The following is a 20123-nucleotide window of genomic DNA, read 5'->3' as shown; positions in this document are numbered from 1 at the left end:
CATGGAGCCCAGAGATCCTCCTGTGCCGTGAGATGGGAAGGTGAGCAGAGTGTGGAAAAAGCTTAGGGTCTGCACATTGGCTTGACATGTTTTCCACCGACATGTGCAGGATCTGAATTAGTATGTGTAGCTGGTGAGTGTGAGAGAAGTAGGAGGGGAAGGAGAACTAGAGGGGATCTGGAGTTGACCGAGATAGAGAGAGAGAGAGAGAGAGAGAGAGAGAGAGAGAGAAGTGGATGGAGTAACGTGACCTAAGTGGAGGGACACCGGGTCCCTGAGGTGTGGGTGCAAAGGGAGGTGTGAGGGGCCAGGAGGGCGTGAGTGCTGACAGTTGTTGAGGAGTGGAGTGTATGGGGATGTACTAATAGACACAATGAAGCGTCCCTTTGCTGGCCAAGCACTGCAGAGGCCATCCCTACAAGCAGAGAGTTGCAGCAGGCTCTATTCTCTCCCGCTCAGGAGTGGGAAACCGGCGGGTGTTTCGGGGTCCCGCTAGGAAAGGGGACCGCGGGACCTGGTTCAGGCAGCCGGCGTCGGCGCGGGACGAGCTGAACGGTTCTAGCGAAGCGCTGCCTGCCTCAGAGCAGCCGCGACGCTCCCCTAGTAGAGCTGGGCCACCGGGAGCCAGAGGCGAGGGCCGCTTCTGCCGCTGTTGCAGGATTCCCGTCCCTGGGGAGAAAAGCGTCTCCATCAGAGCGGAGCAGATTGCTCGCGCCGGCTGTCGGGACCTCCGAGGCGCGGGGCCAGACTGCGAGGAGGCGCGGGAGCTGAGGCTGCGCTCGGTCGGCGGTTCACTGGAACCGTATCCGCAGGCGGCGCTCCGGTGGGACCCGGGTCAGGAGGCACCGTTGGCTGCTCAATTGCAGCTGCGGAACCCTGGAAAACTGGGGCAAAGAGGCAGTGATCTCTGCCCAGCCCACCACCCTGGCCTCTGCCGCCCCAAGGTCACTAAGCCGGGGCCCTGCGTCGCCCCAATGCCGCGGAGAGAAAAGGAACCGGCCCGGGCGTCCACAAAACCTAGGCACAGTATGCCCTGTTCAGAGACGATCCCGACCCCACCAGCAACCAGCCTGCCTCCGAAGGCTGAGAAAAAATCAAGGCGTCCCGCACCGTTTCCTGGAGCGCCCGCTTCACCCACCTCTGGCTGGGCTGGCAAGGAGAGGATTGTACTCTCTTCCTAGGCTCCTCTGTCTCCAGCTCGAAGCCCCTGGCTTTTCCGCAGAGGCCTGGAGGGGACCTGAAAGTAATCATTCTGCCAGGCTTCTTGCCCGCATTTTCTTGCCTGTTTTCTGAGCCTTCGAATGCCGACCGCCATGTAAAGGCACATCTTGGGGAGACTGATTCCAGCCCTTCCCGGGGTGCACGCATCAGGCATCCTCTTCTGCACCAGGGCTGGGGGTTCTGTTCCTCCACGGAACAGTCAGAAATCAATATTTTCAGAGCAGAACTCCTTTCTACTCTGAAAATCCTTTAGAGGAACTCCTTCATTTGCCCCCAACCCCTACACACACACACACACACACACACACACACACACACACACACACACACAGGCTCCTTAAAGGCTGAAAAGGGAGCCGAGTATGGAATTCAGGGAAGTGATGACACACACAACAATGCTGTTACACCTGGCTGCTGCAGGGCTGAGCAGCGGAAATGCCTGTGAGAAGAAGAAAGAAAGAGAGAGAGAGAGGCAGAGAGCCAGCCTGGGTGGTCAGAAAAAAAAAGAAAAAAGAGAGAGAGAGAAAAGGAGAGAGGAGCCCCCACCAGGATAGGGCCAGACCCAGCTGTTTTTCCCCCTGCCCAGGCCCTGGCTGGGGGAGGATAGGCACTAGGCCAATCTGCAGCAGCCCCAAATCTGACTCACTACTCCCACCCAAAGCCTGGGCAAGGATGGGGGTAAGGAAGAAGAAAAACATCTGCACTCCTGCTCAGAAAGCAGCAGCAGGGATTCTGCAGAAGTGCTGCTTCCCCCATGTCTATTGGGTGCAGTGGGAGACCGCCCATAAAAAAAAACCAAGCTACTTTGTGGATAGCCTTGCTCCCTCTCATCCTTGTGACCAGGCAAGGGCTGCCCTGCTGACCTCTCTGGTGTCATCTTCAAGATGCTGAATTCCAAAGAGCCCCAGCACCCTTGTGCTCCCTCCCTTTCATCTCAGAATGCAGATCAGAGGCCTGAGTGAGCAGCAGACAACACTTGTAGATGGCCTGTGGATGCTGGAACTACAGGCCACTGAAGGCTCCTTGGGCTTCTGGAGAACTCTCAGAGTCGAAACAGCCTGGGAGGAAGAAGCAGTGACAGGCATTGAGCCAGCCACTCCAGACATGCCAATCACTAACGCACACCTACAGGACATCCATTCAGTCCACCTTCCTCCATAAGGCAGCCTTGCCCCACTCCTCAGCACCAAGGAGTTTGGGGTTTGAGGATTCAAAACATTAGCCATCTGTCTCATACTTTATAACTGCAGACTTTTTGTTAAGGCCAAGTTAAAAGGCACTGTTAATGAGCATACTGTTAAAAGGCACACCTGATTTTCCCTGAAACAATCTCTGTACATGCTGATATAACTGGATTCCCATCAGAATTCTGCTTAAGGTAGGTGACAACTAACTCCTGATCTTCTGGAGAAAGATCAGAACAAATGTCTCATCAGGAGAGAGATTTGAACAAGTCCCTCCCTCAGCCTGATGTTTTTCTTCCCAGTCTGTGGCGAAATACATGCACTGGGAGGGAAAGAGGCATCGAAGAATTGTGAAAGAAAGGAAGAAAGAGGGGAAGGAAAGAAGAAAGGAGAAAAAGAGAAGACGCTATATCCACCAGCTACATTTACTCTGATACTTGATAAACATATTATGTAACTATCAGTATCAGTGTGTTTTACCTTGTAAATACAAATCTCACACCTTGTACATGTGCATACCTGTGTTTCTGAGCAGCATACATGCACCTGGTATCTCACCCATCTCAAGGACAGCTCTTCTCCATGACTTCCATATGTGACCCCTGTGCACACACATACACAGTCCCGCAAAGTCCCGGCAACATCCCCGGCTGTATTAGCGCAATAGCTGAGGGGCATCTACTTGGTGCTGTTAAAGCACACATCCAAGCTTCACTCCAACCCCATAGGATTAGTACAGGGATTCCAAGGAGGAGCCTGGTTCCTAGATCCACTGGCAACGCAGGGAGAGGCAGAGGTTATTCAGGCGGCGCCCCTGTACGACTATTCCCAGAGATCCTCTCCCCAGCCCCATTCCAGCCCAGTCACTCTGAGAGCGAGAGGGACAGGCCAGTCCGAGGTTTCTTCGTACAGTCACACGCTTTTCTGTGCTCATTTTCCCAAAGACTCAGAGCAGCTCTCCCCACCCTACCCCGTCCGGCCCTGCGCCGTCTCGCCCCTCCCCAGCCCCGAGCTAGTTCAGCCTCAAGACAGCAGCAAACGGCAGAGCAAAGGAGTCGTTTTCTTTCACCTGAAAGCCGCGAGGAGGCTTGGAGCGCCTCTTCTCGCTGGGGCCCGAGCTTCCTGGGCTTTGGCTGGGTGCGAGTGGACCCCACCGGGGTCCTCGTCATCTCCCAGCCCAGCCCGCAGAGAGAGTACCGGCAGATTTCAAGGGCGCGTGAGCCTGGCTGTCGGCTGGGCCCCGGAGGCTCGCCGGGCGGGGGCAGGCCGGTCCAGGCTGTGCGGGGCGTTTACAAAAAGTGACTTGGAGATGAACTCGCCCGTGCGCGGCTGGCCGCCCCGCTATAGGGGCGAAGGCGCCTGACGCAAGCGGAACTCGGTGGAGCCCATACGAATCAGAACAGAGCGAGGCTCCTGGCGCACTAGGGACTCCAGGAGGCAGCTCTGCCAGAGACGCGGGTCGTGCTTCGGGAAACCGGGGGGCGGGGGGAGGGGAAGAGAGCAGAAAAGAAAACCCACCAAGGCGGGGACTGGCCTGGACGGGGAGGGGCGGCGAGGCCGGAGCCCCTCTCTGTTGGGCGGACTCCCCATGGCCAGAGGCTGAGCTCCACTCCCGCCGGCCGCTCCCTAGGGGAAGGGGAAGGAGAGGGGAGAGCAGCGAGAGGCCTCCAGCAAGCAAACGCGGGCGGCATCCGCAGTCTCCAGAAGTTTGAGACTCGGCCGTAAGCGGACTTGTGCGCCCCAACTCTTTGCCGCGCCAGCGCCTGGAACGGAGAGCAGAGGCGGCCCGGCCGCGGCGCTCCGGCTTTGTCATGATGGCCAGCTACCCCGAGCCCGAGGACGCGGCGGGGACCCTGCTGGCCCCAGAGACCGGCCGCACAGTCAAGGAGCCAGAAGCGCCGCCGCCGAGCCCAGGCAAGGGCGGAGGGGGTGGCGGCGGGACAGCCCCGGAGAAGCCGGACCCGGCGCAGAAGCCCCCGTACTCGTACGTGGCGCTCATCGCCATGGCGATCCGCGAGAGCGCGGAGAAGAGGCTCACGCTGTCCGGCATCTACCAGTACATCATCGCCAAGTTCCCGTTCTACGAGAAGAACAAGAAGGGCTGGCAAAATAGCATCCGCCACAACCTCAGCCTCAACGAGTGCTTCATCAAAGTGCCGCGCGAGGGCGGCGGCGAGCGCAAGGGCAACTACTGGACGCTGGACCCGGCCTGCGAAGACATGTTCGAGAAGGGCAACTACCGGCGCCGCCGCCGCATGAAGCGGCCCTTCCGGCCGCCACCCGCGCACTTCCAGCCCGGCAAGGGGCTCTTCGGGGCCGGAGGCGCCGCAGGCGGGTGCGGCGTGGCGGGCGCCGGGGCCGACGGCTACGGCTACCTGGCGCCCCCCAAGTACCTACAGTCCGGCTTCCTCAACAACTCGTGGCCGCTACCGCAGCCTCCCTCACCCATGCCCTATGCCTCCTGCCAGATGGCGGCGGCCGCAGCGGCTGCAGCAGCGGCGGCTGCGGCCGCGGGCCCCGGCAGCCCCGGCGCGGCCGCTGTGGTCAAGGGGCTGGCGGGCCCGGCCGCCTCTTACGGGCCATACACTCGCGTGCAGAGCATGGCGCTGCCCCCCGGCGTAGTGAACTCGTACAACGGCCTGGGAGGCCCGCCGGCCGCACCCCCGCCACCGCCGCACCCCCACCCGCATCCGCACGCACACCATCTGCACGCGGCGGCCGCACCGCCGCCTGCCCCACCGCACCACGGGGCCGCCGCGCCGCCCCCAGGCCAGCTCAGCCCCGCCAGCCCAGCCACCGCCGCGCCCCCGGCGCCCGCGCCCACCAGTGCGCCCGGCCTGCAGTTCGCTTGCGCCCGGCAGCCCGAGCTCGCCATGATGCATTGCTCTTACTGGGACCACGACAGCAAGACCGGCGCGCTGCATTCGCGCCTGGATCTCTGAGAGCCCACCGCATGCCGGTACAGACGGATGCGAGGATGCAGGGACGCGCGACGCCGGTCCTGGTCGCAGCCGACGCCGCCGCCGCCAGCCGGACCTCACACCCTCTGGGCCCGCCTCTGGATCCAGCGCCCGGGGTCCCTTTGTGATTTTTCGCTCTCCTCAGCTCCTCTTTGTTCCCTCTGCTTGTCCTCCTGTGCTCACCTCCCTGACCTCTATGCCCTTGCACTCCCCTGGCCTGAAGCCGCCTCTCTGCGCGCTTTTTACTGGGCTCGTCTCTTTCCGGAGCCCCAGCGTCTCCCGCCCAAGTTGACCGCGGAAAGGGCCCGGGGCCGAGGTGCGACCGGGCGTCGGCGGCGCAGACCTCTTGGCCTTCTCTCACAGGTCGGTGCGCTCGCGCTGGGCGTTCCCCGCCCGACTGCCGTGCAGTCCATGGCTAGACGCGCCGGACAGGACTGGCGGCGGGACCCGCGCTGCCTGAGAAAGGGACAGACCAACACGTGTGTTTGCTCCGCGAACCCTCTTGAAGCTGTTCAGAAGCCGCTTGACGCGGGGTCCACTGGGCGGGGCGGGGGTTGGGACCCAGCGGGAGCCGGGACAGCCTGGCTCCGCGGCCTGTACTCGGTTTACACCGCGGGCTGGCGCGGAGGGAGGCCGCGTTTCCTTCGCTGTCAGTCCGGTCGCTTCGGGCACCTCCGGGCCCCGGCGGCTGGCTAATGTTTTGTTTAAAAGATCGGTGGAGCTTTTTAAGAGAATATTAAAAAAAAAAAAAAAAGTAAGGAGAAAAAACATTCACCGGGCAACCGGGGAAGTATTGTGGCCTTGGAGCTTGCTAAATCCAAACATGAAAATCAAAAGCTTTAGTATTCCTCATCTTCTCTTCTGGAAGATTTGCGTGAGAGTTCCTGTCGGGCCTTCAAAAAGCTGTGTTCAGAGGTAGGAGAATATATCCACTAAATATGGTTTCGTCTACCAATTGGGGAAGTTTCACCCTCTCCCTATCTGAAGAAAAAAATCAAAAACAAATGGCCCCGGATCTTCCGATGCAAGTCCTGGATGCAGGGAGATCACTGCCTGCCTGGCCCACGCTGCAGGGACGGCTCGTCCTCCCTGCTTTTTGTTTTTCAAACGTCCTGCTTCTCCCACCTTGGGAAGGAGAAATGTGAAACCCGGCAGCGGCCGACCTAGGTGGTCTTGTGGCCCGGAGCCGGCCCGGCCTGAAAACCATAGACCTGGTTGTACTGTAACTTGTTTGGGGGACCAAATTTTCTAGAGAGAACTAGAGCACTTTTGTTGTGTTTTTGTTTTTGTTTTGTTTTGTTTTGTTTTTGTTTTTTGCCTTGTCGATTCCCGAATAAATTTTTTGTTCTTTCTTTTAACACGGACTTCTTTATTTCCGTCGCGCCTAAGTTCAGCAGCTAGTTCAAAGCGGGAGATTTTCAGCACAATTTTCTTTTTTTCAGAATGAGCTAAACAAAGATTGAGAGCAACCGGGGTGGCAGGCGTTTGTGGCTGTCGCTGCTGCTTTGTTTTCCTGGGGATTGTTTGTTTTCTGTGTCATCACTGGCCCGTTGCGGCTGTTTAACGTCAGCAGAAAGTTCGTTCACAAGGCGCGACTGTAGGTAGGACTCGGTTTATTTTTGTACCCATTCAAGTTTGTATTCTACCTCATATACAGTTGTACTAGGTATATGGGCTGGCTGTGTTTTTATTATTGTTCTCAAACTTTTCGATTTTGAGTCAACTATAACAGCCAAGAGTTTGTTCCGAATATTAATAGATAAAACTCTGGTTGTGGAAATGCGCTGCAAGCTGCTAACCTCTGTACAAATGTGAGGAGTGACTGATTTGTTATTTTTAATAGTCAGAATTCATTTACCTTGAGATATGGGTCGGAGATTTGGAGGTTTCACTAAGGATTGAACATACTTCGTGGCTGCAGAAATTTAGTCTTTTTTCTTTCTCTCTCTTCCTTTACTGAGAGCTTCAAATAACGAATTAAGATCCGTGCTTCCGCGCAGGCACAAAGGCGTTTGACCTGGTTGCAGTCTGGTTCTCCCAGGCGGATTAGGGGGTGATGGGCCTTCACTCTTCTGATGGGATAGATGACTTCCGACTTCTGATAGGATAGATCCGCTGGCTCTTGCGGGCTGCTGCTCAGCTGAGACTAGACCCCGCACCCAGCGGTGTGTCCCTCACTGCCCCGGTCTATCTCGGGGCCTGGCCAGCAGAGTGGCGGCAGGTCCAGGCCGGCTGGTGGGCCAGGAGCGGTCTTGCACCACGAGAATGAGCCTGCAGGCCTCTCACTTCAGCCCTCCAGTGGTCAGGCGGTAGGAACCTCAGGGTGGTATCCCCGTTATGTGTAGTTGGGCCCAAGTGGCTTCTGCTCAGAATGCCCCCCGCCCCCCACAGGCATCCTGCCAGAGACTACAAGGCAGGAGACTAAGCCATGGGGATTCTCAGGGGGCATCACCTCAAGACTGAGACTGGAGCCTACCAGGAACCGGCAGGAGCAGGATGGAGAGGGAGGCTCAGCTGGAGCAGGAAGCCCTAGAGGCTGGTCAGGGCTGGTGTCTGGGTGCCTTTGGTGCCCAGCTGCTCCACTATCTGGCTGAGGGGAGTTGCAGAACAGAAAGCAGCCTGCTATGTGCGTGTCTGTTTGTGCTTTGTCTAACGTGAATATGTAGCCCATGGGCAATTAATTGTGTAGTCTGTATCTGCTGCAAATGTGTGTGTACAGTGTCAGTTGTGCATTGGTGACAGGGTGGGAGGTGTGTGTGTCTGTCATTCGCCTACAGAGTGGGCATTTATTTTCGGCATTGTAATAATCATATGGCTAACATTTAGGAAGTGCTTACTGGGACCACAGTGTGTGTGGCATTCATACCTCACTGGTGATGTGTGCATTTGTGGGTGTGTATTCCTGGCTTGCTGAAAAATAAAATAATATGGACAGAGCCTTTGCTTCATCAGGCAGAGGCTCCCTGTTCTGAGGCTGGCTGTGAGCACTCTCCCAGCTGCTGTCTGAAGCAGAGAAAGCAGGGGAGGGAAGTCTCCAGGGCCAAGACCCGGTGCGCAGGTAGCAGCCCACCTCCAGTGAGACAGAGAAGTTGTCTGGGGCCAGCAATGGAGGACCAGCCTGTCTGCTCTCTGAGAACTGAAAGGCAAAAGGCACCCAAGGCTGGGAAGAGAGCAGCAGCCTCAGCAAGTAAGGAAGACGAAATGAAGGAATCAGTGAGGGTTTCCTGGGTCTACACAGGGATTGAAGGAGGTGAGAGAAGGGAGCCACATCATACCCCACTTCACCATGAATGCCCACAGGAAAAATCTGTCTAACTCCAGCCCTCGGGATTTCTCCAAAGCTCTTAAGTTTGGTCATTTTCCTCTGTGCCGAAAGTTTAGTTCAATGGCAGGCTGTCTTCGTCTCTCATTTCCTTTCTCTTCTCTCCCTCTTTGCACTTTTGAATTTCTATTATAGAAGCTGATTTAAGCAATTCCTGAGGGCAAAAGTATTTAAAAGAGTTATATAGCAATTATGCCTTAGCATATACAGTCTGGTCTAGACAGCTGGGCCATGCGGATGTATGTATATATGTTGGCCAGTGTGTAAATACAATGTAAATAGAGTTTAATACAAATACCTGGCCAGTTCCTGAATGTCCTGCCTAATGAGTTGTTCTTGCATGAAGAATATGTGTGTGGTGGGTGTAAACATCCTCACACACTGCCGACAGTATGAGCCCCCTCCTCACATTTATACAGAAATTCTTAGAGTCACCTCCACCTCACTAAAATTGCCCAGTCAGAGTAAGTGGGTTGGTTGGGAGAAAGCGGGGGGAGGTGTCCTATTCTTAAGAGGGACCTGGAGAAATCTTTGCCATTGAAGTACATGCACCAAGGGACTGTGGGAAGGGGACCTACAGAGTTCTGGAGATGGTCCTGTACCCTACTACAGAGGGTATTGACGGCCTCTTTTCTGCTTGCATCAGTAAATAGTTCGCAGCTCCACATCTGAGGCTTAGATGAGCAAGAGGCCCTGGACCTTTCATCCGAGATTAGGTGTATCCAGCCTTCGCCAGGGTTTCCTGGAAGCCAAGGCTGGAGATGGAGCTGCAAGGAACCGCCTGGTGGAGGGTGGAAATTGGGGCCAGACCCAGGCTTTATGCAGTCCGACAAGCAGAATATGGGCCAGGAATCTGAGTCTGGCCCAAAACAGTTTGCTCTCAACTGAGCTCTTCCCTTTATGAAGGCCTGGGCCAGGCTTCATGGACAGAATCGCCAGACCAGACTCCTGGCCTCTGTGGGTGGGGGGTCTAAGGCCAGGAAACATCTTGATCAGACTCAGGACCCCTGCAGTGTCCCCATTCTGCAGATCTAACCTGGTGGTGACCCTGGGGCCCTGCCCATCAGGCCTGCCACCACTGTGTGGCAGTCCCTGCTCCTTGGAGTAGACTGTGGGACCCTTAGAATATGGGAAAGGATGGGACTAGGAACCCCATACCTTAGGGACAACCAGGAATTAAGGATTCTTAAAACCAAGCAGTCTTAGCAACTTTCCACTTTCTGGAGAGGGGGCTCCCAGTTGTCATAAAAAGAGTGTCTTGCGTGTAGGAACCCAGAATTACATTACATTTGAGGAATCTCAGGTCCTAAGAAGAGAAGAGACCAACCAGAGGTCATCCAGCTATCTGTGGGGCAAATGGTCTCCGAAATTTTAAAAGGAGACTTGACAGCAGCTGAGCCTAGCTGCCACTGATGCTCAAGGGAGCTGTGTAGTAAAAGAGAGCCTCCCAGGAGTAAGAAGGGAGAGCCTCCCAGGAAAAGAAGGAGGCACAGTCTGAGCTGTGGGCAGACTGTGCCACAGAAACTGCTGCTGTGCAGGCTGTTTGCCGCACAGGCTTGGTGCTGAGCTGTAAAAAGCTTGTTCTGGGATCTTGTCACTTCGGGGAGGTGGCCTGTGCAGAATAGGGCAAAGACCTGGCCTGTTCAGCCAGGAAGAACTGGAATGGAACCTGATGTCCTCTTTAATAACTATGTAATCTTGGGCAAAATACACATTCAAATTTCAGTGTTCTCCTCTATAAAACAGAAATTCTTATGTGTGTGTATCAGAATTATTAAAATAAATTTTCTGATTTTTAAGTGCCCAGTTTATAGTAGACGCTCAGTAATGTTTTTCCCTTCCCCTACATAAAAAAAGGAAGGAAGGAAAGAAGGAAGAAAGGAAGGGGAAAAAAACTTTTAGTGATAACTTTCTAGGATTGGACTTCCTAACCCACCCTGCGAGCATCTTCCGGGGCCAGGCGCACGTGATTGCATCCACCCTGCCTTAGCCCCTTGTCCGTAGTAGTGAGGCGCACGCAGTTACCGTCACAGCTAACACCCAAGCCCTGAAGGCACACACGGTGGGCTCTGAGACCTCGTCCGGCGCTCCTGCAACCGCCCTCTCGCTTCCCCCAAAGCGGTCTTCACACATTTAGGAGGTTTACTCTGAGAAAGGCCGTGCTGACCCGAGAAGCGGCACCGACCCAGGGGCTTGGGGCCAGCCACAGCCCCACTCACAGGCTCTCCGGCTGGCGCCTGCAGTCCTCACGCGCCTCCCTCGACTGGTTGATTTTTCTTTTTTTTTTTTTTTTTTTCTTTTTCTTTTTTTTTCTTTTCTTTTTCAGAAAAACAGAAGGCAGCCACCGGGCCAGAGGTTGCAGGGTCAGCCTGTGGGCGAGGCTCTCCTAGGCCTTTGTGGATAAACGGGAAACCTGAGGGGCAAACGCAGGAAGCGGGTTGGGTCGAGTTGCGGGCGACAGAGGCGCCGCCAGCGGGTGGAGAGCGAGAGAGGCCCGTGGCCGGGAAGACCCCGGCCTGGAGCGCCTCGCGTGCCCGGGGCCCTGTTGCCGGCGCTGCAAGCCCAGGTCTCGGGGCGCCGGGCTAAGTCACCTTGCCAGCTCTAAACAAAATTCGGGAGAGAATGAGTCGGCCAGTCTGGGCACAGGGTGCTCTCGACTGCGGAGCGGTGGACGGAAGCGCAGGGGCCCTGATTGCCCCCAGAGGTGCTAAGTGCACAGGGCAGTGGCTGCAGAGCCCCGGCACAAGGCCGACTCAGATCATCCACGTTGGGACCTCAGCCTGCCCGGTTGTCCTCAGTAATAATAATAGTATGAAACCGAGTTTTAAAAAAACCTTTCCCCGCATTTTCCTCTATGTACAAGGGAGAAAAAGTATTTCTAGGCAGTCAAAGGAAAAAAAGGGGCGGGGGGGGGCGGGCAGGATCCCAGGAAACTTTAATCTGTATGGACGAGGAGCGAAGGGGAATATGCCTTTTGCCTTTTTTGTTTGTTTGTTTCTAGAAGAGAAAAAAAGGAAATTCGACACATATTTTTAAAAATCTTCCCCCAACAACCGCTAAAGGCTGTGAGTGTGAGCAGAGAGCCAGGAAACCAAGCCCCCGCCCGCAGTGACACCGGGCCTTTGTCCTCCTTCCTGAAGCCCCCGCGACTGCTGACCGTGCGGAGATAAAGGCCGGGTCAGGACCCTGTGGAATCCCGAGGGAGGGGCGGCGGGGCCGTCCCACTGGCCACTTTCAACCCCATATAGGGAGGTTTGGTGGGCCCTGCTGATCCCCGGAACAGGGGCTACAAGGCCAGGGGCTGTACCCACACCCAGGCTCAGAGGAGGCACGGATCTGCCTTTCCCCCACGAAAGGCTTCTGCCACTAAATTCCTTGGACCTTGCCCCCACCAGCATTATGTTGTCCTACTTAAGGTCTCCTGAGGCGTTAGGGACTGTGGCTCGCCACCGGACCCGATCCCCAGAAACGGAATCGTGCTCAACCTCTGTGGCGACTCTGGCTTTAGCTACCGCTGGGCTCGGTTGGCCGGCCAGATCCGAACCCGTGCATCGCTTGTTCCAGCTGCGCCTCTCAGGGGCGCCTCTGTGCCTTCTCCGGTCCTCGGAGACTCCTCCAGCGCCCGGCCTCGAATTTTCTGCGCAACACTCTCCTATCAGCCGAACGGGTCTGCAGAGAAGGCGGGAGAGTGTTTGTGACCCTGCCCTGTCCCTTTCGGTGACTTAAAAACCCAGGTCGCGGCGGAACCCAGCCTCCACGGCATTGCCTTTGCAGGCGGCAGCCTTGGGCTTACGCCTGAGGTCGTTTTCTCCACAGACACTTCTGGGTGATGCGAGCGCTGCGCAGCTCAGAACCCTTGGAAGGATGAGAGGAGGACAAGCCCGGCAGCCTGCCGGTGCGGTGATGGAGGGCTCTTCGGTAGCCACACTGCGCGCCTCCCACGCACACCTTAACAGTCTTGGGACCCCGGGCCAGCGCTGCAGCCCAAAGAGACCCTGCAGACGCATTTTCTCCCAGGCGTGGCAAACCCTGGCTTCGCCTCCCTTCACCATGGCTTGTGAGGGCAGGGGGCCCCCCCGGGGGCCGCCTTCCCTGACCTGAATGAGTCAGGGACCCTTCTTTATTTTCAGTGGGGGTGTGACCTGGGGAGATAAAGGAAGGACGACACACCTGGGAAGTGGGGCCCTGCAGCCTCTTGTACCCGGAGCGGCCTCCTTCTCCGCTCCCTCCCCTCACCGGCAGGCTCGGGGGTCTTGGTCCCCACTGAAACTGGAGCCGCTCACCGGCCGGCAGATGAGAGATAAAGGAGCCCGGAGGCGCCGAAGCGCTGACCAGCAGACCCGGATCCGGACTTTCCGGCGCTCCAGAGCAGCACCCGAAACCCTACTTCCCGGGTGGCACCGACTCTGCTCGGAAGAAATGGGTCGGCTGAGCAGCTCCTCCGGTGCCACGCGGTGTCTCCAGGCAGACAGTCGTGCTCGCGTGTGTACTGTGCATGCACAAGACTGCAGGATGATGTCCTGTATGAGCCCTGTATTAGCCCCTTTGCTCTCAGCCAGACGTACACGCATACGTGTGTGCATTTGTCATGTGTCTAGGGACAGGTGTGCACCTTTACACATACGTGATGTGTATGTGCACACATTTGTAGAACGTTCTAGCATCTATCCTGTTGGCTCCTGCAGGCACTTATAGGGCTGGCTGCTCGTAAGTCATCATTACACCTCGCATTTACACAGGCCTTTTCAGTTTTGGCATGATTTTCAGAATCACCCCGGGAAATACTCTCCTTTGAAAGTTTACAGATGAGGAAACAAGCCAAAAGAAGCTAATGGGTGCCCGTTTGCACACACTCTGAGAGAGATCGAGGTCAGCCAAAGATCCCGCCCGCTGTTGAACTTGGGTGTGTTGGCCGAATGTGCTCATAGATGGGTCTGTTTAGCGCCCCAAGCGACCTCAGGTCCGGCGGGCCTTGGCCCTTCACCAGGCTTCCTGGGAGACCCACTGCGCCGGGTGTTGGGTCTCAATTCCTGTGCTGATAAGCACTATCTTCTGGAGCTAGGTGATCCTAGTGCCCAGGGCGGGAAGTAGGGAGTTGGCCGGAGTGCCGCTAAGGCGATCCCGGCGGTTCCACGGCCGTGGCTGCCCACGCGCAACTGGGTTGCAAAGCCTGGCGGGCCTCGGTCTCTAAAGCAGCCACGCCAGGCAAACGTGCGATGATAGGATCCTTTCAGCCCACCTGCAAACCCAGGAACCCAAGGTTGCCGGAGCAGTGAGGAAGTTCCTGCTGTCTGGAATCCCTAGCGCCCCTACAAGACTCGGAGCCCACCATGCCCATTTTACAGACGTGATTAGTCAGAGGCTAGAGCGGTACAGTGAGTTGCTCAAGTTCAACGTCAATTGAGTGACCAGAGTCGGGACTGGAATCCCCAATTACGTGTGTCTGAATCCTTAGTCCACAGTCCCTCTGCCCCAGCACGGATCGCTGGTACCTCTGGCTCCTGCGCGACCAGGAGCCATCCCGCTACTAGCCTCCGACTTCCCTCGCCAAGAACGCGAAGACTATCATAGCTCTCACCAGCATCATTTAAAAGGTTTCCACACGCTTGGAAGCTGTTGCTTGAAAACAAACTCCCTGTATGCGTTGGGTTTTGTTTCTTTCTTTCTAACCCTTCCTGAGGCATCTGGTCCCACTCCACCCTCTAAGCCCTTGCCGTCGCAGAGTGAGGCTGCCTAAGGGCTGTAGCTTGACCACATCTCGGGGGTGCCCTTGGGCCTCTGCGCCGGGCTCCTGCAGACTGAGGTTGCTGGTCTCTGGGCTCCAAGGCCGCCTCTACCCCGCAGAGCCCGGGAGCTGGAAGGGAGCCCGCGGTTTGGCGAGGTTGCCGTTCGGGCTCACGGCCTCGAGGCTGCCCTCTGCTGGCACTGGGCGACATTACCGCCGCCTCCCTCTGCGGCCCAGGAGCTGCACCCACAGAAGGGGCTCGCCCAGAGCCAAGCGAACTCATTCTCGCTGGGTCCCCAGAGTGGCTGCTGCACCTTCAGCCACTGACAAGACCCTCCCATATTTCTCAATCCGAGACTTCTGTTCCTCCCCCCGCCCTCGACACCAGAGGCTCCGGTGTTCGGACACAGAGAAAAGGCAGAGAGCCGGAGCTCTGTGCTGGCAATTCCACCTCTTCGCGGCCCCAGCTGGGATCCGCGGCCAACCAGGCACGGCCACAGGCGGACGCTGGGGGACTCCAGGGGTGGCCCCAGGCTGTGCTCGTCCCCTTTACTCTCCGCCACCATAGCATTGATTGGCGCCCACGGGTCCCGACCTACGCCCAGAGGAGCCTGCCCCCCGCCTTTCAACCCCACTTGATGGTGGCCTACTCGCTTGGCTGCCTTTATTTCTTGCAGTGCACTTGTCTCTCCAACCAAATTAAGAACTCGTTGACGACCGGAAGTGGCTGCTCCCTACCCGCACCGCACAGGCCTCGCTCAGGTTCTGCTGAGACAGAACTGATTCCAGAGGCCCCCATTCTTGCCGTTGAAATAAACCTTAGGCAGACACTTCTGCCTGCTGCATCCATTCTAGACAGAGTGGGGTAAAAATTACTGTCATCGTATCTATGCATTTCCAGTGCTATGTATTAGGACTTTCACATTTTCACTTTTCCCATCACAAAGATAATTCAAACTGAAGAAAATTGGGAAAATAAAACATTAAAATGCACAAAAAACACCAACGCTACAATAATCCCATCCCTCCTCGAGGTCACAAGGTAACCATGGTTAACATTTTGATGGCATCCTTCCAGTCTTTTATTTATATATTTCAGTTAAAATAAGTCTAATTTCCAATAATTAATAAATGTACATAAAATGTGCAGTTTTGCATCCTGCTTGTTTTAACCTTTCGCCATAGGGTTTTTCTCCATATCTTATTATTTGAAAAATGATTTTCAATTATTGCTTAATAATCCATCCTTTGGATGAACCATAATTTTGTTATACATCAGCACCAAGTATCTGTTTTAGGCCCAGGAAAGTTTCCCTAAGCCACACTCTCTGAATCAGTCTTGATCAGTTAATATATAATCAGTAGTTGATCAATAAGTGTTGAGCCTTTCTTTTTAATTTTTTTGTTGTTGCTGTTCTTTTCTTGTTTGTTTTGAGATGAAGTCTCATTCTGTTGTCCAGCCTGGACAACAGTGGCACCAGCTCAGCTCACTGCAATTTCTGCCTCCCAGGTTCAAGCCATTCTCCTGCCTCACCCTCCCTGGGAAGCCGGGGTTACAGGCACCCACCGCTAGCCTAGCTAATTTATGTGTTTTTAGTAGAGATGGGGTTTCACTATGTTGGCCAGGCTGGTCTCAAACTCCTAACCTCAAGAGATCCACCAGCCAGGTGCAGTGGCTCACACCTATAATCCCAGCACTTTGGGAGGCCAAGGCGGGCCGATCACGAGGTCAAGAAATCGAAACCATCCTGGTCAACATGGTGAAACCCTGTCTCTACTAAAAAATACAAAAAAGTAGCTGGGCGTGGTGGTGTGTGCCTATAGTCCCAGCTACTCAGGAGGCTGAGGCAGGAGAATCGCTTGAAACCGGAAGACGGAGGTTGCAGTGAGCCAGGATCGTGCCACTGCACTCCAGCCTGGGCAACAAGAGTGAAACTCTGTCTCAAAAAAAAAAAAAAAAAGAGAGAGAGAGAGATCCACCCACCTCGGCCTCCCCAAGTGCCGGGATTACAGACATGAGCCAGTATGCCTGGCCATTGCTGAGTCTTTTGCTAGCCTAACAAAGAGAGTCATGGTCCCATTCTCAGGACACAACAAAATCTACCCAGATATTAGGGACTGCCTTGACCTAGAAGAGGGCCTTCTAGCCCCTGCTGCCAGCCATCTCCCTCTGCTGGAGACCAGTGTATCTAGAGTGGTGAGAGGGATGAAAGAAAGCAGGAACCAGCAATGTGTCTGAAGAGCTGTCCCAGCCTGCTTCTAGGACCAAAGCCCTGTATTCCCAAATGGCACACAAGATGATGTTTGTCACCTGGGGTACTGTGTGCAGTGTCTTGTAATGGTTAGGAGTCAAACATGCCTTCATGTAATCCTGAGTCTTCCCCTTAAAAGGTGTGTGACCTCAGAAAAGCTGCTCAACTTCCCTGAACCTCATTCTAAAAATTGGAATAATAATGCCTACCACATCAAGCTATTGTAAGTATTCAAATAAATGACACACTCAGCCTGTACAAATAAATCATCAATACACAGTAGCTACTGCTTCTTTTGCCTCTGCAGCTACTATCGCTGTTGTTCTGGCATTAGCTGTGGTCTTGGGGATCACTGCAATTGCCCTCTCCCTCAACTTCTGACCCCATTGCTACTGTTAAACACAAGCCCAAATCCTGGCACTAAGCCGGATCCAGGTCCTCAGGGCTGAAGGAGTCATTTCCAGCATTCTGGTTGGGCTGCTCAGGACCTTCTGACAATCAGGCCTGGGCTTGGGCTGTTTATACTAGAACCGTTAAAACAGGAAAATATGCAAACCCTTCATTCACAGGGATCCGGCTATTGTTGGGTCAGAAATGATATTTTTGTTTCTAGAGTAAAAGGTACATTTGCTGCCTTACACACACACACACACACTTTTTTTTTTTATTCCTTTGGTTGTGTCTACAGAGCTCAGAAGGCAAAGTAAATGATCTGGTTCATTTGACCAGCTCAAGCAGCCAACCTGAAAAGGTCCCTTGGCCTGATTGATGTTTATATGTACTCCAACGAGCCTGAACCTCACTAGGCTCTGTTTAGTCCATCCGCAGACTAGGCCCTTATCCATCTCCCAGACAAAATGCCTCCAAAATCCATCTCCCAGAAATGATAGGTTGATAGCAACGCCGCCTCCATCTAGGAGGCAGTTAAAGAGGAATTTAATTTTTTTTAATTAACCCTACCAGCCTGACCCCAGTAGACTCAACCGCACATCAAAATTTCATGGAAAAAAGTTTTTAAAACACAGATTTCAAGATCCTCTTCAAACTAAACAGCTTCTGCCTCTGGAGATGGTGCTTGGCAATCTATGTGTTTATCTGTAGTTCCTCCAGGTGATTCTCAATAAGCCTATGGAGCCACATTAGGGAATCATTGCAGTTCTCAATTGAATTGAAAACAGGTTTCTCCGGGTGGACTCCAGAAAATACAGAGTCCAAACAGTCTTCCGCTGGGACCACATGGAATTAGAAAGAGCTTGGGTGTAACTGTGGTGGGGGAAGGGAATACATATTTGTTTTTGTGTGCTTTTGATGTGCTGTTGTCTGTGCACACGGCAGGCCTCTTTGGTCACAAGTAACATAAACCCACTAGAGCTGGCTTTAAACCAAACAGGTGGCTGGGGTGGGGGGGTGTTTTTATAAGGATTCGTGAGTAACCCCTGGAACCCCAGGCAGGGTGGTAGCCAGACTCCCTGAAGGGCTGTGCTGCAACAGGGGCTGAGGTGATGGCAAGAACCAACTTTTCCTGCTGCTCTGGTCAGGTCTCTCCTCTGCTCCATTTGAGAGAGGAGCGCCAGTGATAGCTGTAATTTCTGAGTGCCAGTTCAATCTTCCTGTGTGAGACACCTGATTGGTATCCTGGGTCAGGTACTGTCCTGGAGATACACCCCAGTCCTGTCAACTGGAGCTGAGGAAGAGGGTCTGCTGTAGCTTCTGATGGTCCCTCCTTGTGGGAAGAGGGCAGTCATGGCACTCATGAGAGGCTAAGCAGGCACCCCAGAAAGTCTTACTTGTTTCAGTCTAGCCTGTCCAACCACTCAAGCAATAGCGCAAGGATTTTTTATCCTAGCTGCACTACAAAATTGCCTTGGGGGCTTTAAAAAACTATTGTGCCTTACCTTCATATCTTGGGTGTAGCCAGGGTATTGGGATTATTTTTTTTAAGCAACACTGGTGATTCCAATGTTCACCTAAGTTTAAGAACCATGGCCGGGAGCAGTGGTTCATGCCTGTAATCACAGCACTTTGTGAGGCCAAGGCAGGCAGATCACCTGAGGTCAGGAGTTTGAGACCAGCCTGGCCAACATGGTGAAACCGTGTGTCTACTAAAAATACAAAAATTAGCCGGGCATGGTGGCACATGTCTGTAGTTCCAGATCCTCAGAAGGCTGAGACAGGAGAATTGCTTGAACTCGGGAGGCGGAGATTGCAGTGAGCCAAGATCACACCACTGCACTCCAGCCTGGGCAACAGAGTGAGACTCCATCCCCCGCAAAAAAAGAACCATTTAGCCATTTGCTAAAGATATAGTTGAAAAATAACCAATTAAGAGGAAAATTATTAAAATCTAATGGTTTGCACGTGGCTTATTTTCATCTAAATTGGACATACCCTAGTCCAAATTTCAAATGACATGATTATTTACATTGACATTTTCTAAACTTCTTAACATAAATATTATGTTAAGTTCCTTTTGTAAAAAACTTGCCTTTCTGGAAATCCTGAGGCACCAGAACAAAGGATGGCTCCCCATGGCCTCAGCTGACCCCCAGATCCCTATAGACCACCTGCTCTTTCTTTTCCAGGGTCTCCAGCTTGCCAGGGCAGTCTCAAAGCTCCCCAAAGAAAACCCTGAATTACACTGATCTTGCTGTTTTTTGCCCCCACCCACAGGCCTGTGCTTCAGGGTGCCCACCCAGGAGCTTCTGACACCTTTTCTGGAGGTCAAAGAGGATAAACTCTACCCCTTCAGCCAAGCTGGCAAACACTGATCAAAACTTTGTCCTAGTCCAGGTGCAGTGGCTCATGCCTATAATCCCAGCATTTTGGGAGACTGAGGCAGACAGATCATCTGAGGTCAGGAGTTCAAGACCAGCCTGGTCAACATGGTGAAACCTAGTCTCTACTAAAAATACAAAAAAAAAAAAAAAAAAAAGAAAAAGAAAGAAAATAGTGAGGCATGGTGGTGTATGCCTCTAGTCCCAGCTACTTGGGATGCTGAAGCAGGAGAATGGCTTGAGCCTGGGAGGTGGAGGTTGCAGTGAGCCAAGATGGCACCACTGCACTCCAGCCTGGGTGACAGAGCGAGACTCCTTCTCAAAAAAAACAAACAAAACTTTGTCCTAGTGCATGGCAGCCTTGAAGAATATCTTCATTTTGCTTTGTTTTCCTTCCTTATAGTTTTCCCAAAGCAACTAGTCAATCAACAAATATTTCATAAATAGCTATGATGTGCAGGGCACAAGGTAAAAAAAAAAAAAAAAAGGATCACTCCAGAGCTCTTGTCACTGGGAGAAATGCAACAGCGACCCCTCTAGGCTTGGCCTTGAGTGGATACTAAGGTGCCTATTAAAGGTATCCTTCCTCAGCTGCCTGTTCTTTTTAGACTAAACCAGGGCTAGGACTCAAGCAATTACAGAGGGTGAAGGATGGCAGCAAGGAGAAGGGAGCTGTCCTGCCTGG

General features: G+C 54.0%; 2 protein-coding genes and 1 non-coding gene across 3 annotated transcripts; 2 read left to right on the top strand and 1 right to left on the bottom strand.

The window, feature by feature from the left end:
• Positions 1-221: 221 nt before the first annotated feature.
• Positions 222-3722, bottom strand: FOXL2NB (FOXL2 neighbor). Its single transcript, XM_005545911.5, is given in 4 exon segments — positions 222-669; positions 1283-1309; positions 1312-1401; positions 3475-3722. Coding segments are annotated over 4 exon segments (525 nt in total). The 5' UTR covers positions 3575-3722; the 3' UTR covers positions 222-361.
• A 101-nt stretch (positions 3723-3823) lies between these two features.
• On the top strand, positions 3824-6723 carry FOXL2 (forkhead box L2). Its single transcript, XM_074031159.1, has one exon. It carries the CDS (start codon positions 4217-4219, stop codon positions 5345-5347), a length of 1131 nt encoding a protein of 376 aa, XP_073887260.1. The 5' UTR covers positions 3824-4216; the 3' UTR covers positions 5348-6723.
• A 218-nt stretch (positions 6724-6941) lies between these two features.
• On the top strand, positions 6942-15807 carry LOC102115069 (uncharacterized). The gene is made up of 3 exons (XR_012430754.1): positions 6942-6966; positions 8318-8552; positions 12504-15807. It is a non-coding gene; the product is annotated as an uncharacterized protein (transcript).
• The last annotated feature ends 4316 nt before the right edge of the window (positions 15808-20123 follow it).

This window comes from Macaca fascicularis, chromosome 2 (genome assembly GCF_037993035.2).
Source record: "Macaca fascicularis isolate 582-1 chromosome 2, T2T-MFA8v1.1".
In the NCBI taxonomy this organism is placed as follows: Eukaryota; Metazoa; Chordata; class Mammalia; order Primates; family Cercopithecidae; genus Macaca; species Macaca fascicularis.
This window is presented reverse-complemented; position numbering and strand designations above follow the sequence as displayed.